We start from the raw sequence: 16,103 nt of genomic DNA, 5'->3' as shown, positions 1-16,103 counted from the left end.
TCTTATTTGAAATGTCCTTGTGCTGAATAGGATAGCATTCTTTGAAGCCATCTGAATACAGTCATTATCCATTAAAATGTCACTATAATTCTGCTTTTATTTCTTTGTATTCCACTCAAATGTGGTTTTGTAACAATATAAAAAATATACACTTCTGAGACTTTCAAAATGTAAAAAAAAAAAAATATATATATATATTCTTCTGAGAAAAGTAACTTGATGAAAATGTTTTCCTTTTTGTTCATTCTAGTACTAAAATTGAGAAAGAGAAGCGGGAGCATGCAAAGCAGCATGGGATGATCCGTACGGAGATTACAGGGGCAGAGATCGCAGAGGAGATGGAGAAGGAGAGGAGACTGTTTCAGTTACAGATGTGTGAGGTAAGTGCTTCTCCGCATTCTCTTACACATGGCAGGGTACTGAGAGCTGAGAGACACTCTTGTACTGAGGACGACTGGTTGTTGATGAAAATATATATATATAAATTTCTTTTTAGCCAGAACAATCTTAAATTTTGCATATGAATAGTCATTTTTTGTGGTGTGATACATCTCTGATGTGAACAGATTAAGTAGCAAATAGACCTAACAAGCAGGAGAGATCAGATCACACACATACTCCCTTGGCCGCCTTTCTCCGAGCAGAGATGGGAACCAGCAGTCAGTTAAATACACGCTGCCAAGAAGCAGTACTGCATTCTTTGGCAGTAGGTATAGCATGTACTGGCCTTTTATATTTCCTCAGCTGTGTCCTCTCCTTACCAAAGTTCCCAGCTCTTGAGGCTGTTCCCACTCCTCCTGCTGCATTCTTCATGATATATAAAATAAATGATAAAAAAAAAAAAATAAGCTCACAATCATTAGATGTGGTGGCTGCATTCGTTTTCCTATTTTTTAGGGTTTTCCCCTCTGTCACGTCTTGATCTGGCCAGTAACACCCCCCCCCCCCCCGCCTCTGTATTAGACCCCCCCACTCTGGATGAAAGAGAAACAGCAGCACCCTAGGACAGACGCATTGTTAACATGGGGGGGTAGGCTGTATTGGCAGATTGAAAGTTGAACTTCAGCTAACACTATATAAGCAGTACAGCAATATTATTTTTCTTGCTTTTGGGAAAAAGGTTTTACATGCATGAACTATTGTAAGTGCCCCTGACAGTGGTAAATGGTTTGTCTCAATCCTCTAACTACTTCGTCTGTTGGAGAGCTTTTTTCTGTTGGAAAAACAACAGACTTACTGGCCAGATCAAGGTAAAAATAATGGAAAGATTTCCTCAAAAAACGAATGCAGCCACCACATCAAAGGATTGTTATTCTTCAGTATATTAAATGTTTACTTTGAGTGTAATACCACTTTAAATTTAAAACAGTTTCAAAGGACAGTTGACACATCATTACTGTATGGCCATTCCTTCAGGAGAAAGCGTAACTTTTAGGCCCCTTTCACACTTTTCACACGATTTTGTCACAATTTTTTGCCGCAACATTTAGGCTAGGTTTCCACTAGTGCGTCCCCAAAGTCGCGCGATTTTGCCGCGATTTTACCGCGACTTTTTACCGCGATTTGAAGCAATGCCTGTATCTATAGACCTCAAGTCGCATCAAAGTGGGACCAAAGTAGTGCAGGGACTACTTTGAAGTCGCTGCGACTTGAAGTCGCACAGATATGAACGGTACTCATTGGAAATCATGGGAAACAATTTGTCATGCGACTTTTCAGTCCCAAGTCGCATGAAAAGTCGCACTAGTGGAAACAGAGCCTTACACGATTTTGCCGCAATTTTGACGCTACTTGAAGCAATGCCTGTGTAATGTTGACGTCTAGGGACCTCAAGTCGCCCCAAAGTAATACAGGGACTACTTTGAAGTCACACCGATATGAATGGTACTCATCATTCTCAAGTCGCAGGACAAGTCGCACAAGTGTGAAAGGGACCTAAATAATACTTTATCAGAGCAGAAGGTATTCATGTCTCGTCCCATCACACATCCTTATAATTAGAGGGTTAGTCCTCATTTCAGGGCAGTGGACGGATCCATGCAAATAATTCTTTGATGTCTTATTGGCCAGAAGCACATCTGGAAATGCTGATGTTTAGTGCAAATATAGCCTACTATTATAGAGCCATTATTCTAAACTGCATACCGCATGCTCTTTGGCAATCATTAGTGCAGTACCTCTTTAAAACCCTTTTTTTTTTCATTTTCCTTTTGAGACCACATCACTTGAGGAAGAATATTTCCCTGTGTAATTTTACATTTTCCATTCTCTATTTAAATTCCTTTGTTTTTTCTACAGAACCCCTTTGCCCACTAATAGCTTAAAAGTACCTGCTTCCATACGTGTTTTGTCACAATTTTTAACTTTTATCAGGGGATTCAGTTTATTTGAGCTGTTGTAAACAGCCAATTTTTATATAGTACATTTCTATTGGGGGCCATACTGACAATGAAATTCAGAAAGAGACTATAGGTCTTAAAATAAGGTGTCCCTTGCCGCCAATTTGTTCACCAGAATGCTGAGATAGAAACCTTGCTGTGTTATAGAAAGGAAAATAATTAGGTGCTTATATGCTAATGTTAGGTTCTTTATAGAAAAGCAAGTTCACCTGTTAGAATGATTTTGCTGAAAGAGGTTATTGGCATAAGTTGTTCCCCGTCTATGAAATGTCTTGTGCAGTGCTGAGAGACCGTTAGGGGTTGATTTACTAAAGGCAAATAGATAGACTGTGCAAATTTGAAAGTGCAGTTGCTCCAGAGCTTAGTAAATGAGGTAAAGTTCAATTTACAATGAATACCCAATCACATGCAAGGAAAAGTAAAACAAACAGCATTTTTGCTTGAACATAAATGGATGATGGAACTTTAGCAGAGCTCTCCCTAATTTACTAAGCTTTGGAGCAACTGCACTTGCAAAAGTGCACAGTCTTGCCAGTCTAAATTTGCCTTTAGTAAATCCACCCCTTAGTCTCTATATTCTACAGCAAGAGTCTGGGTTACAGTCAAGCTGATAAGGTTTTCAAAATTACAGGGATGAATGTCTTTTAATCGCTCTGCACACCGCATTGCATGAAGCTTGTCACCTGAAAAGGTGCAGGAACTTCTATTGGGTGGTAGGCTTCTTGCGATGCGATTTACCACGATTGCAGCGCGATTTATTGTGCAACAATCGTGGCAAAATCACACCGCGTTCATGTGCCATTAAAAATGAATGGCACTCGAACACGGGTGCTGCGTTTTGCCAGCATTGCAGTGCGATTTGGAAACGTGGGTCGCCTACGATCTCAAATCGATAAGTGTGAACGGAACCTGGCGAAGAAGTCAGGTCCTGGGAACACATGTTGTTGTGTCTGAGTCCTTCCACCTGAGTACATTTCTGTTCTTGCTCATTTTTACTTTTACTTTGTAACTTTTCTGTTCTAAATAAAATTTCAAAACCTTTCACCGAGCGCAGAGATTCTTGATTTCCTTATCAACAGCCATCTTTACTACTTGGAAGTAGTCTCTGGCAGCCTCCTGCAGCTTGCAAGAATGATATCTGTTTTATGTGATATGACCGGATTCCGTCTTTAGAAACGCATAAACAAAAAAGTTTCTCTTGAAGGTTTTTTAAAAAAAATGTCAAATACAAATTTTGTGTTGGGTTATGAGACCAAGCGACTTAAAAAGCTGGTAGGTAGAAGGTGGTGGGTACAATTCAATTGCATATCCCTGCAGGCAAAGCAGTGCATCATGTTTGCTCTTTGCACTGTTGAATTACCCGGCTTGTGTTTTTCTGTGTATGCGTGATAAAGAGACTTCATACAATGTTCTTTTTTTTTTTTTTTCTTTTTACCATACACAAAGGTATTGTAGCTAACGCTTATTGTCTGTTATTACTATAATTACATAGCAATGATTATTTAATTAGATGCGCGCCGAGATGGAAATTTTTTTTCCCTTGCACTAAAATACAGCTTTGCCAACCCGAAACATAGAGTGTGTAATTACCAACAAAGTGCTGCATTTGTCTTTTGACAGTATCTTATTAAAGTTAATGAAATCAAGACAAAGAAGGGCGTGGACCTGCTACAGAACCTTATCAAGTATTACCACGCGCAGTGCAAGTAAGTACGGTCTTGTTATCCTATAGGCAGGGGGTGGATTTATTTGGTGACATTTTCTTGCCCAGGAGGAAACTCTTGTTCTCCTAACTAGATTACAGACAGCAAAAGTAAAGCAAAAGATACTTAAGATTTTGAGCTTTGCTTGCAGTTCTTGGGTCAATTCTTAACTACATGGAAGGGGTCACAAGGCCGCCAGGGAGAATATGTATTTTGGTACATCTGACCTAAAGTCTGCACAGCACTCTCCATAGCTCATGTTTAGAACAGGACCGCTTTGTAGGTTTTACCACTTTGCTCCTGCTTTACTCCTGCTTTGTTGGGTTCCCTAGGCTGTAGTAGTGTGTTCATATGGCACATTCTTCCTAAGAACTAGGGTTCTCTGGGTCTTCCCTCCCAGCCCGACCACATGATCACCACATAGCAAACTTGTCTCCAAAACTGTAATGCACCAAAATCAAAGAGCTTCCTCTGGTGTAATATAAAACAGTATTATTTATAAAACCTGCATTGAACTCATATTTTCAGAGCAGGTAATGTGCTCATCAGGGTGTGAACTACTTAGACTTCTGCCACTGAAGGTTGTCTCTCTCAGTAAAATATTAGATTGCACAATATCCCTAATGGTAGCACTCTATCTGCAGGTATCCCTTAAGCCCAACGCATTTATTTTATTTATTTCAGGTACTTCTATAGCGCTGTCAATTTACGCAGCGCTTTACATATACATTGTACATTCACATCAGCCCCTACCCTCAAGGAGCTTACACTCTAATGTCCCTAACTCACATTTATACATACTAGGAACAATTTAGACAGGATCCAATTAACCTACCAGCATGTCTTTGGAGTGTGGGAGGAAACCCACGCAGGCACAGGGAGAACATGCAAACTCCAGGCAGGTAGTGTCATTTTAGATATTCTTGTTGCTTAACAACCCCAATTTTAAAAAAAATTGGGACGCTGTGTAAAATCTACATAAAAACAGAATGCAATGATTTGCAAATCTCATAAACCCATGTTTTATTTACAATAGAAAGTAAAAAACATATCAAATTAGAAAATGTACTATTAGCGCTCCCTTCAAAAGCTCCTGAATCTGTGATAGCATGGGGGGGGGGGGGGGGGGGGGCATTAGTGTGTATGGAATTGGCAGCTTGCACATCTGGAAAGGCACCATCAATGCTGAACGATATATCCAGGTTTTAGAGCAGCATATGCTCAGGCAAGAATGGGACAACATTCCTCTCCCAAAACTCCAGCAACTGGTCTCCTCAGTTCCCAGACATTCGGCCTGGGTTCACACATGTCCAGCTGCGGTTTGCAGTCTGGAGCGTTTCTGTTCACCGGTTCAGGTGTGATTCAGGGGCAAATTTTTCCCTGAATTCGCACCTGAACCGGACATAAAAAATGTACAGGACCCTTTTTCAAACCACTCCACAGCCACCCCGAACATGTGTGAACCGGCTCCATTGAAAGCCGATCACATTCACATGTTATGCGAATTGTTTGCAGTTAATGCATCTAATTCGCATATGTCTGAACCCAGCCTTACAGAATGTTATTAAAGGAAGAAGAGGGGATGCTAAACCGTGAGAAACATGGCCCTATCCTTTTTTGGAATTGGGGTTGTATTTGCCAACTTTTTAATGCCCTGTCGCAACTTTTTTGAGATGTGTTGCTGCCATCAATTTCAAAATTACCTTTCTTAAAATGGCTCATTTTCTCAGTTTAAATGTTTGATGACAATCAAGGAAGATAGCTGAACAGCCGCACTCCGAATATACACCTTTATTGTGCAAAAACAGTATTTAAAAATCCAAAGCTGTCACATCATGGCTGAGGTAGGTACAGAAAAATGGCTAACGCGTTTCACATCATGGTAGATACGTAATCATAGCTATCTACCATAAAGGTGTATATTCGGAGTGCGGCCGTTTAGCTATCTTTCTTGATTGTCTACACGTTTGCAGAGTCTGCACCTGAAGGTTTGAGTGGGGCGGGCGTTTGTTTGGGATACCATGCCTGGAGCGGCATTACTACTTTAAATATTTGATGTTTTCTTTTGTGAATAAAATTTGGTTTTGCGAGATTTGCAAATCATTGCATTCTATTGTTATGTAGATTTTACACAGCCTCCCAACTTTTTTTGGAATTGGGCCTGTAGTAATGCTACCTGTGATACTTTTTTTAATTTGCACTGTTACATTTCCAGGACAGGTTTTCAGGGGTCTCCTACCCTTTCTTCTGAGGTCCAAGCAATACACAACTGTACCTTAGAAGAATGCCCAATAACTTGTCTTGTGAATTTGAATGCTAGTGAAAATAAAATATCGTGGACAGTACAAAACTCTGTTGTTGAACAATATGGCTTCAATCACCTTAAGCATACCAGCTTACCGGAAACCGCTAAAACTGAATTCTGCCGGTGTATTTTAACCCCCATGTGAATGATAGCACTCGCCGTACACTGAAAAAGGCTTGTCTGCCAGCACAGGTCCAGTTGAAGGGAGAGTAGCTGTGTTGTGTCTGCCAACACAGGTTGGACCTTGGTTAATCTCAATGAATAAAGTACAGCCATGCCCTGTGTCACCAAGGTCAATGGTACCAGTGTGACATGCATGTGATTCACCTTCATGCTTTGCATGCCACTAACTTATTCCTGCTCCCCGGTATCCTCCAGTCCTCTGTCTGAAATGTTTTAGGAAAGGGTAAAATCGAGGAACTGGAGACCCCTACCTCCCAGTCCTATGAAGCAACATGGAGCTTATCTTTCACTAGCCACCATTCACCATGAGAAATGTACTTGGCCTGTAAAAAATAAAAATAAAAAAATAAAACAAATGTAATACCACAGGTAAGGGCTGGTAGGACGCATGGCATGCAATGTTCTCTTCCTTGTTGTTGGGTGGATCTCAATTATGCCGTTCTCTGCATCATTACTCTCCACCATCACTAGAGCTGCCCAGTTCTAAGAGGACATAGGCCCAAACAGCAGATTTGTTTTGCTCAGAAGCTTGACTAGGAGATTTGAACACATTGTCTAGCCCATGATGATGATGATGAAAGTTTTAGCCCCCCGAAATGCGTTGGCTATCTGTTGCTTTCTTGTGGATCAATAAAAGACTTTGGACTCCTAAGTAGCAAAATAGTTGGTGTAAAGTGGATGTCAAACCAAAAAATAGTTTTAATTTTAGAATTTTGAAGGGGTTAGCACTCCTGTTGGGTTTCCACTACTATCAGGGGCTCACTTTGAGAGATATTTCCCCATGTAATACAAGAGGCCCTTTTAATAACCTTTCATGCTGTAAATTACTATTTGCCTAAACTCACTTTTGTATCTCAGTTTCTTTCAGGATGGCTTGAAAACTGCAGACAAAATGAAGCAGTATATTGAGAAATTGGCTGCAGATTTATATAACGTAAGAGGATGGTTATTTTATTCTCAACGCTCCATTCAAATCTGTGTTTTTTTTAAATGCACACAGTAAACATATCATTTTGACATGTCCTTCTTGTTCAGCTACACAAATATTTGCACTAGATGTTGCACATAAACATACACTGTCATCATGAGTGGAAGGGACAGTATCTGTGTAACACCCATCCCCTGGCCACTTTATACTCGCCTCTTTAGTGTTCCCCCACCAATTGTTCTTCAGTGGTGACCACTGAAAAATACCCAGTTTTCTAGTATGGGGGTAGTATGACGCAGTGCTTGGGTCAAGCAGCCAATCGCTAGCCCCTATCACCCTGTGAGCTCCAACACCAGCCAGCACTGGGTATTTGTATGGCGGCTGTGAAATTGGACTTACAGATAGAGTGAAGGAGAGGTGAGCATAGTCAGGTGGGATTTACAGTGCCTGGTCCAAAAAAAAAAAAAACATCTACAAGTAATCTTTGTTCAACTATCTCACATGCCTCCTGCGATCATTTAACGGTGAGAAAGAATATGTAGTCTCACAGGCAGTTTAATGTAAGCAAATATAATAACTGCCAGAGGGGTGGTAAATAGCAAATGGTAACACCAAAGACTTTTAATGAATTTTAATGCGCAAAAACACAATGTAATACCCAATTGTTTGGTAAAATATAAAAGATGATGTTATGCCGTGTAAATATATACCAAACATGACCTGCTTTAAAATTGCTTATTCTCATGGAACGGCACCAAACTGTGGTACCTAAAAATCTCCATAGGTGACATTTTAAAGGCTTTTACAGGTTATCAGTTTTACAGAGTTATACAGGTGCTCTGGTGCTATTTGTTGGTCTGGCGTTCATGGCGATACCTCACATGTGTGGTGCAATCACCGTTTACATATTACACCATTTACATATGCATGCGGGACTCACATGCGTGTTCGCCTTTGTGTGTGAGCATGGGGGGTGCTTTAAATTAAAAAAAAATATATATATATATATATATATATATATATATATATATATATATATATATATATATTTTTTTTTTTTTTTAATACTGTAGCTTTTTGAAAAAAAAAAAAAAAAAAAAAAAACTTTATTGCCACCACATTGACATCGGAAAAAATTCCTTATACTACAAGTGTCAAGCGCTAAAAACTGTCAAAGCCCAACATACATACGTTTAAATTTATAATACTATTTCTCCATTCTATGAGATATTTACAGTTGAACTCAGGGGAACATGTGACTAAGTGTGTGTAATTAGCAAATGTCTGCCAATCAGGATGATGTCCATAATGAGCAGATTGGAGGTGGAAATGATAAATAAGCAGGAGGGGGCAACAAGGAAACATACCAAGGGTACAAAAGAAACAGGCTGCTGTGGCAGCAAGCTCCCCACCCTGTATCAGTAGATACCACCATTTAATAATATAATGCAGTACATCAGCAACTACAGTAATGCCTATAATGCACAGTAACACACCACTTTCCAGTGTTGGGGAATGAGCAGGTACAATCAAAATAGGATACTTACGGTGCCCTGTGTTGGCAAAGTGTGGCACCTCATTGCTTTAAAAAAAAAAAAACTATCTGTGATCAGCTTAAGTGTTGGGATGGGAAAGTGGTATATATCTAAGTGTGTATATATCCAAAATGTTTGTTTTTTGTTTTTTTTTTAATGATGGAAAAAGGAAGAAAAAACACCCGCCAGGTTGTTTATTTTTTTTTTTTTACAGTCTGTGTACCTTTAAGAAAATTTCCCAGAGACATATGAGGTAATTAGAGGACCTCTCTCAAAGACAGGGGAATTCCCCTCTTAAACAGTCGTCCCCAGATCAGGTGCACCTCTTTGTTTTTGGGACAATTCAAAAACTTTGGATATACCCCCACTTTTTTTCAGTGACAGTGGTTGACTGTACAAATAGATAGGAGTTATTTTTGGTGACACAGCAATAAAAGTTAACAGAGGGTGTAACCCTAATATTTTTCCCTACAGATACTTTTAACCCAGTGAGAGGCCAGAATGAGTTCCTGAGTAGGACGTTCAGTGACATTTAGTAGAGCCCTTGCACACTGGGGCGGTTTGCAGGCGCTATTGCGCTAATAATAGCGCCTGCAAACCGCCCCGAAAGTGCCGCTGCTGTCATCCCAGTGTGAAAGCCCCGAGGGCTTGCACACTGGAGCGATGCGCTGGCAGGACGGTAAAAAAAGTCCTGTCAGCAGCATCTTCGGAGCGGTGAAGGAGCGGTGTGTATACCGCTCCTTTACCGCTCCTGCCCATTGAAATCAATGGGACGGCGCGGCTATGCCGCCGGCAATGCGCCTCTGCAGAGGCGCTTTGCGGTGGTATTTAACCCTTTCTCGGCCGCTAGCGGGGGGTAAAACCGCCCCGCTAGCGGCCGCATACCGACGGTAAAACGCCGCTAATAATAGCGGCGTTTTACCGCCGACGCCGCCCCAGTGTGCAAGGGCTCGTACAGCTAAAGCTGAGACATAGCAGTGTAGGTGGGATAATACACGGGCAAACATTTTTGTAGGTCAGGAGAAGGCAGCTAGGCCCTGAAAAAGTTGGCAATGGTCATACAACAGTAACCAGCATTTGGCAAACACTATAATAATAATATTTATTTTCAGATAAAACAAACACAAGATGAAGAGAAGAAGCAGCTCACTGCCCTGCGGGACCTCATCAAGTCTTCTCTTCAGCTGGATCAGAAAGAGGTAGGTGTATTTAGGTGACTGGCAATGCTGAGAGTTGCACATGATGGTGTCCTTTAGGAGTTGTTTCCATGCACTACGTAGTTATCCTTTAGCTATGCTGGACCTTTTAGTTCCTCATCTTCTGGTGGCTGAAAGTTTCCTGAAGTTATTTTGGTTCATTCTATATTACTATATTGTTTCTTCAATTTTATTGATTTGGTGTGGTTAGTGTAAGGGGCACAGGAGGGTAACAGAGAGGGAGCTCTGCGTTTGGGAATTATGTAAAGAATTGCAAACAAATGAAAAGCAAGGCGCTAACACATATGTGATATTTGCATGTGAGCAAAAGGATAAAAAACAATCCAAATATACTTGAGAGTCCAAAGATGAAAAAAAAAAAAATTATTTATAAGAATAATTAATAATGCACAGTCCAAAATTTTTTTCCTAAATCTTGCTGAAGAAAACTCCAATCGCTGTGCTCCTGGTCCTAAAGGTGCCTCAGATACTCCTCATATAAGCGCTCCACCACAAAGCTCCTGACTATGCTGACAAGCGAAATGCATTGAGGCTGCGCGTTCCACCATACGTGACGTAATTTCCGGTTTCTGATCTGGTTTGAACATTCGGCCGTTTGGTACGCACGCCGGCTCGGACAGAGCGATGGGCAGGATAATCGAACGGGCTGGTTGTGTTGGTGCTGACTATAGCACCTTTTAAATGTGAGTGGCAAATTTTATATTTTTAATCCTTGTTTTGACTTTTAATAAAATTGTACTGGATTATTATCTCTCCCTGGGTCTCGGTTATTGATGTTTGAGGTGATCAGCTGGTGGTGGTTTCCCATATACCATTCTTAAGGTGGGACATTGTGAAAACAACGTGCAAAAAGGATGCTACCCTATGACACCAAAGGTGCATTTCATAGATGCTGTTGCTATGTGTGCATTTTGTACACTTTGTGGTGGAGCACTTATATGAGGAGTATCTGGGGCACCTTTGAGACCAGGAGCACAGTGATTGGAACCTTCTTCAGCAAGATTTAGGGAATTTTTTTGGACTGTGCAATATTTATTAATAATTCTTATAAATTACATTTTTCTTTTTCATCTTTGGACTCTCAAATATTTTTGGATTGTTTTTTAACTTTTGTTCACATACAATTATCACATATGCGTTAGCGCCTAGCTTTCCATTTGTTTGCTTTTCAGATGTGGCTTAGTCACTTAAATGGGCAGCTTTGCATTTTTTAGCATATTGCCATTTTTGGTTGGCGCCAGGGCTCACTAATATTTCTCATACGTTTTAGAATTGGTAGATTAGAAAATGTTGGCCGATTGTCTGACGTTCTCTGTTAATGAACTGAGAGAAGGGGGCGGTATATGGAAGGTAAAACCCCAAGTGTCCAGTCATTAGGAAAATTTGATCCAGTTTTGTTTGGCCGGATTATGGAGAACCTGAGCACTCGGGTGGACTGACTTTCCAGATTCAGCATGTGTTATTGTGTCCTTCTCAGAAGTAGCCGGGTAGGTAGGTAAAACAGAATAACAATAAACACAGTGTAGCGCTAGAAGTAGAAAACAATGAAAAATAAACAGTGATATCTTATAAAATAATAGTGAATAAACACATAAAAAGTCCAAAGTTCACTGAAGGGGACTTTGAGAAAGAATTCAAAGGTATGTCCGTCCCATGCTTAATAGCAAATCTTCAATTGGACACGGATAACACAAACAATGTGCAAATAACTGTGCAGTTGTGAAGAAAACCTCAATAAGAGGAATAGGGTGGGTACTCTTACCAGATATGATGGACCCACTTACCATTTGGTAGTGGGTCAGTCAGGCTTATGTGGACCAAATTGCCACAGGGTTATGTGGACCAAGTGCCCACATGGTTGGCTGGAGAGCGGTCACTCTATAAGGGATGATTCCACTCCTTATCCGTAATGGTCAGGCCGGCAACCTTAATTTCCTTATGGGTCTTCAACGTAGTGAAGGGAGCCGTCTGGAGGATGTTGTTGCACACAAAAGGACTCAATCGGACCAAGATAAAAGCAAAAGAGAATGGAAGGACTCCATATGGTGTAGGTCAAAAAAACCCAGAAGGCATTTGTTTTAAAAACAATACATCAAATAAATGAGTAAAAAAAAGTGATCACAAAAATGGATAAAAAGCAATGTGGAGAGCAAGCGTAGCTACGCTTGCTCCCCCTGAGATACAACAGGTCCTAGAAGACTTCAGGACCAGCCACAGAGCGCAGCGCCGCTCACACATGTGCAGTTGGCACCCGGCTGTGAAGCCGCTTGCTGTCACAGCTGGGTGCCCATAGTAGAGATGCCGGCTCCGCCGAGGGAGGACACAGGGAGAACACGGCTGAGGAGAGTACACCGCTGGATTGTGGGACAGGTGAGTGGCTGATTATTAAAAGTCAGCAGCTATATAGACTTTTAATAAACAAAAAAATTACTGGAACTTCGCAGTCTCCATGGCACACTCAAGGAGAAACGGCCATCCTTAACGATACACAGGACAAATTCCTACATACCTGCAGCCTGGGCTCAATCAATTTCCATCTTCACAGTTTACCAACCGATTCCTGGAAATGTAACTAAAATATCATGGATTTTCATTTGTCACGTGTGAGCTTCTGGGGTACCCCCCTATCATTCTATCTAATCTATCTAGGGATGCACCGAAATTTCGGCCGCCAAAACATATCGGTCAAAAATTGACTTTTCGGCAATTTGCCGAAAGAGAAATCATGCCGAAAATGGGGAGCGGCCTGCTGGGCGGGGCACCGCCCCTGGTGCCGCTCATTGCGGGGGTGTGGTTCTGGAGTGCCCGTCCTTACTCTCTCCTCCTCCCCTTGCCTCCCTCCTCGCCCATGCTGCTGGGGGCCCGTGTGCCCCCCCTCCCCGAACGGTGGCTGCATATGGGACTGGGCTCCCCGATCCTCAGCCGATGTGTAAATGGGCTGTGCGGGAGCTCGGTCATGTTGTGTTTACTCTGAAATTGAAAGCAAGGGAGAGGTGTCTAGCAGTGTGTGCTGTGCTCTCTGCCTCCCCCTTCAGTGCAGTACCCGGCATGAAGAGTGAAGGTACAGTGCTGCAGCTGCTGATTTTTAAAAAAGGCTGGCTAAATATGTTTGCATGAATGTGTGTTTATGTGTGCATGTTTGCGTGTGTGTGCACATGTGTGTTTTATATGTGTGTGCATTTATGTGTGTGTCTTTATTTGTGTGTGCGCTTGTGTGTGTGTTTTTTATATATATATATATATATATATATATATATATATATATATATATATATATATATATATATATATAAAAATTTGTGTGTGTTTTATAGGTGTATGTTTATATGCACTGGTAAGGCACAGGCAGGCTGCATGACGGCACTGGTAGGCTGCTAGGAACAGACAGACTGCATGATGGGCACTGGTGAGGCACAGGCAGGCTGCAAATGGTGGGCACTGGTGAGGCCGCATTGATCTCCTGTGCCATGTCTGCAGTCTCTGACCATCTCCTGTACCATGTCCCCAGTCTCTGACCATCTCCTGTACCATGTCCCCAGTCTCTGACCATCTCCTGTACCATGTCCCCAGTCTCTGACCATCTCCTGTACCATGTCCCCAGTCTCTGACAATTTCCTGTACCATGTGTGCAGTCTCTGACAATTTCCTGTACCATGTGTGCAGTCTCTGACCAACTCCTGTACCATGTGTGCAGTCTCTGACCATTTCTTGTACCATGTCCCCTGTCTCTGACCATCTCCTGTACCATGTACCCAGTCTCTGACCATCTCCTGTGCCATGTCTTGCAGTCTCTGACCATCTCCTGTATCATGTCCCCAGTCTCTGACCATCTCCTGTAATGTGTCTGCAGTCTCTGACCATCTCCTGTACCATGTCCCCAGTCTCTGACCATGTCCTGTACCATGTCCCCAGTCTCTGACCATCTCCTGTATAAAAAATATTTTTTAAAAACAGCCAGTTTCGGTTTTCGTCCTAGTGTATTTTTCATTTTCGGTATCCGTTTCGGCACCAAAAAACCCATTCGGTGCATCCTTAATTGTAGCCCACCATACCCTCCCTTTTCAGTGCTGCCTGACTCTTCTCCTTTTATTGCTAATACTCAGTCTTTTTTTTTCTTCTCCGCAAACCCCGCACCTCAGATGTTTTTTCTATTATATGGGTGGCTACCCCCATCAATAACCACATTATAACCAAACCGAGCAGGTACTACCTCACCTTGAATCGGCGGTCTATTTATGGGCCTTTTTATGACATTGCTTTGACTGTATCCCAGGTATACCATTCTCAGTTTGTTGGTACATACTGCGGTATTACTGCACCAGGGTGTTAGAAAACATGAATCGGACTGAGACAGAAGTACAGTTAAATTACATTTGTTTAATAATAATAATAAAAAAAGGTAAACAGAGTAATAAACGTAGTCAATACATAGCCAGAGTTCAGGAACCGGAACGGATAGGCAGACAAGCCAAAACATCAGAGTGCCAGAGAACAGCGTAGCAGAATGGCAAGCAGGATCTGGAGCCAGAAGGAATGTCAGCCAAGCAAGTCTTTAACAGGAACACAGGAGAGCATCTCTAGAGATGTGACCAAGGCGAAGGCAGGAATCATCTGGACTGGACGGCTTAAGTAGGCAGTACTGACCAGCAGGATATCATCAACAGGTGAGTCACTGTGGAGAGATAAGAGCTGGCAATTAGCCGACAGCTGAGCAGCCAGCTCAGAGAAGGAAGGGCTGAGTCCAGCCCTGACACAGGGACGGTCTTCTGACCACCTGATGATTGATATACCATCTGCATTACAGCTGACAGTTTACCCATTTTGTTGATGTTTATATTAAGTCTTTCCTGTACCAACAGTTGGGCCTTTGCAAAGACATTTCTATATGCATTTTGATTATACTGTACTGTATAGGTAATTCCCTTCTGTCTCTTTTTTTCAATAAAAAACGTAAAAGGAATATGTCCCTTCCAGGTCAGCTATACCTATTGATATTTGGATGAATTTAACTATATTCAATTTTAATAATTTTATACCTTGAGTTTAATTTTTAACTTTTTTTTTGGTTCATGAATGATCAATTTTTTTTTTTTTTTTTTAAGTAGTTTGCTTTCTTCTTTGTGCTGCGGTAAAGAGCTCTTGGCACTGGTGCTGCCTAGGTTGTAGCTGTCATCATACGGCCACTCTTGGGTCTTGCCTTGAGCCCATTGATGATATTGGTTTTCAGCCTACACAGCAGTGTTGTGTCAGCTCTCTGCGCCATCATAGTGTATGAGTCTTTTGCTGCCTTAATATTGACTGAACTGTCATCTTATTTTCACTCTGTAAAAGTAATATAGCTTAATGCAATTACTGTCAGATTCATGAGTGTGAAAACGCAGTGCTAATATACTTTTTATTTTATTTCTGTGTCTACTACCTAAACCCATCACTGTTTGCTGTAATCAAATGGTACGCAAAAGGCTACCCAGAGACCTGATCAGCTGACTGACATGACAACACCTTCTCAACAAATTTAGGGGGATTAGTGCTTGTTCTTCTATGAACTAATGCTGTCAATCTGATGAGGCAGTTCTGGATCCCCCTTCTCCCGCAACCTCAACTGTTGTGCATGTTTATGTGATATTGCACTATAGAGAAGCCTTTGTCTGACTATTCTCTATAGACTAGGGCAGCCTTTCTCCTCCTCAACCAGAGGAAAGCTCAAAATAATATCTTAATCATACAGTACAGGACACGGGCTAAATATTTATAGATCTTGGGTTATAGGCTGCTTACCTTCTTATGATTGGACATTGGCAAAGCTTTGAAGTACACACCCCCTGGGCACCCC

General features: G+C 41.5%; 1 protein-coding gene across 4 annotated transcripts in view; it reads left to right on the top strand.

The window, feature by feature from the left end:
- The window catches only part of ASAP1 (ArfGAP with SH3 domain, ankyrin repeat and PH domain 1), a 411,321-nt gene that overhangs the window by 285,100 nt on the left and 110,118 nt on the right, over window positions 1-16,103 (top strand). For all 4 annotated transcript variants that reach the window (XM_073632258.1, XM_073632260.1, XM_073632259.1 and 1 more), the window contains 4 exons: window positions 251-380; window positions 4,020-4,105; window positions 7,449-7,524; window positions 10,166-10,252. In XM_073632258.1, the coding sequence (XP_073488359.1) occupies window positions 251-380; window positions 4,020-4,105; window positions 7,449-7,524; window positions 10,166-10,252 (379 nt within the window). The remainder of the gene's footprint in view (window positions 1-250; window positions 381-4,019; window positions 4,106-7,448; window positions 7,525-10,165; window positions 10,253-16,103) is intronic.

The sequence above is a fragment of the Aquarana catesbeiana genome, linkage group LG05, assembly GCF_042186555.1.
Source record: "Aquarana catesbeiana isolate 2022-GZ linkage group LG05, ASM4218655v1, whole genome shotgun sequence".
NCBI lineage: Eukaryota > Metazoa > Chordata > Amphibia > Anura > Ranidae > Aquarana > Aquarana catesbeiana.
Note: the sequence above shows the minus strand (reverse complement) of the source record. Positions and strands in the feature narration are given on the sequence as shown.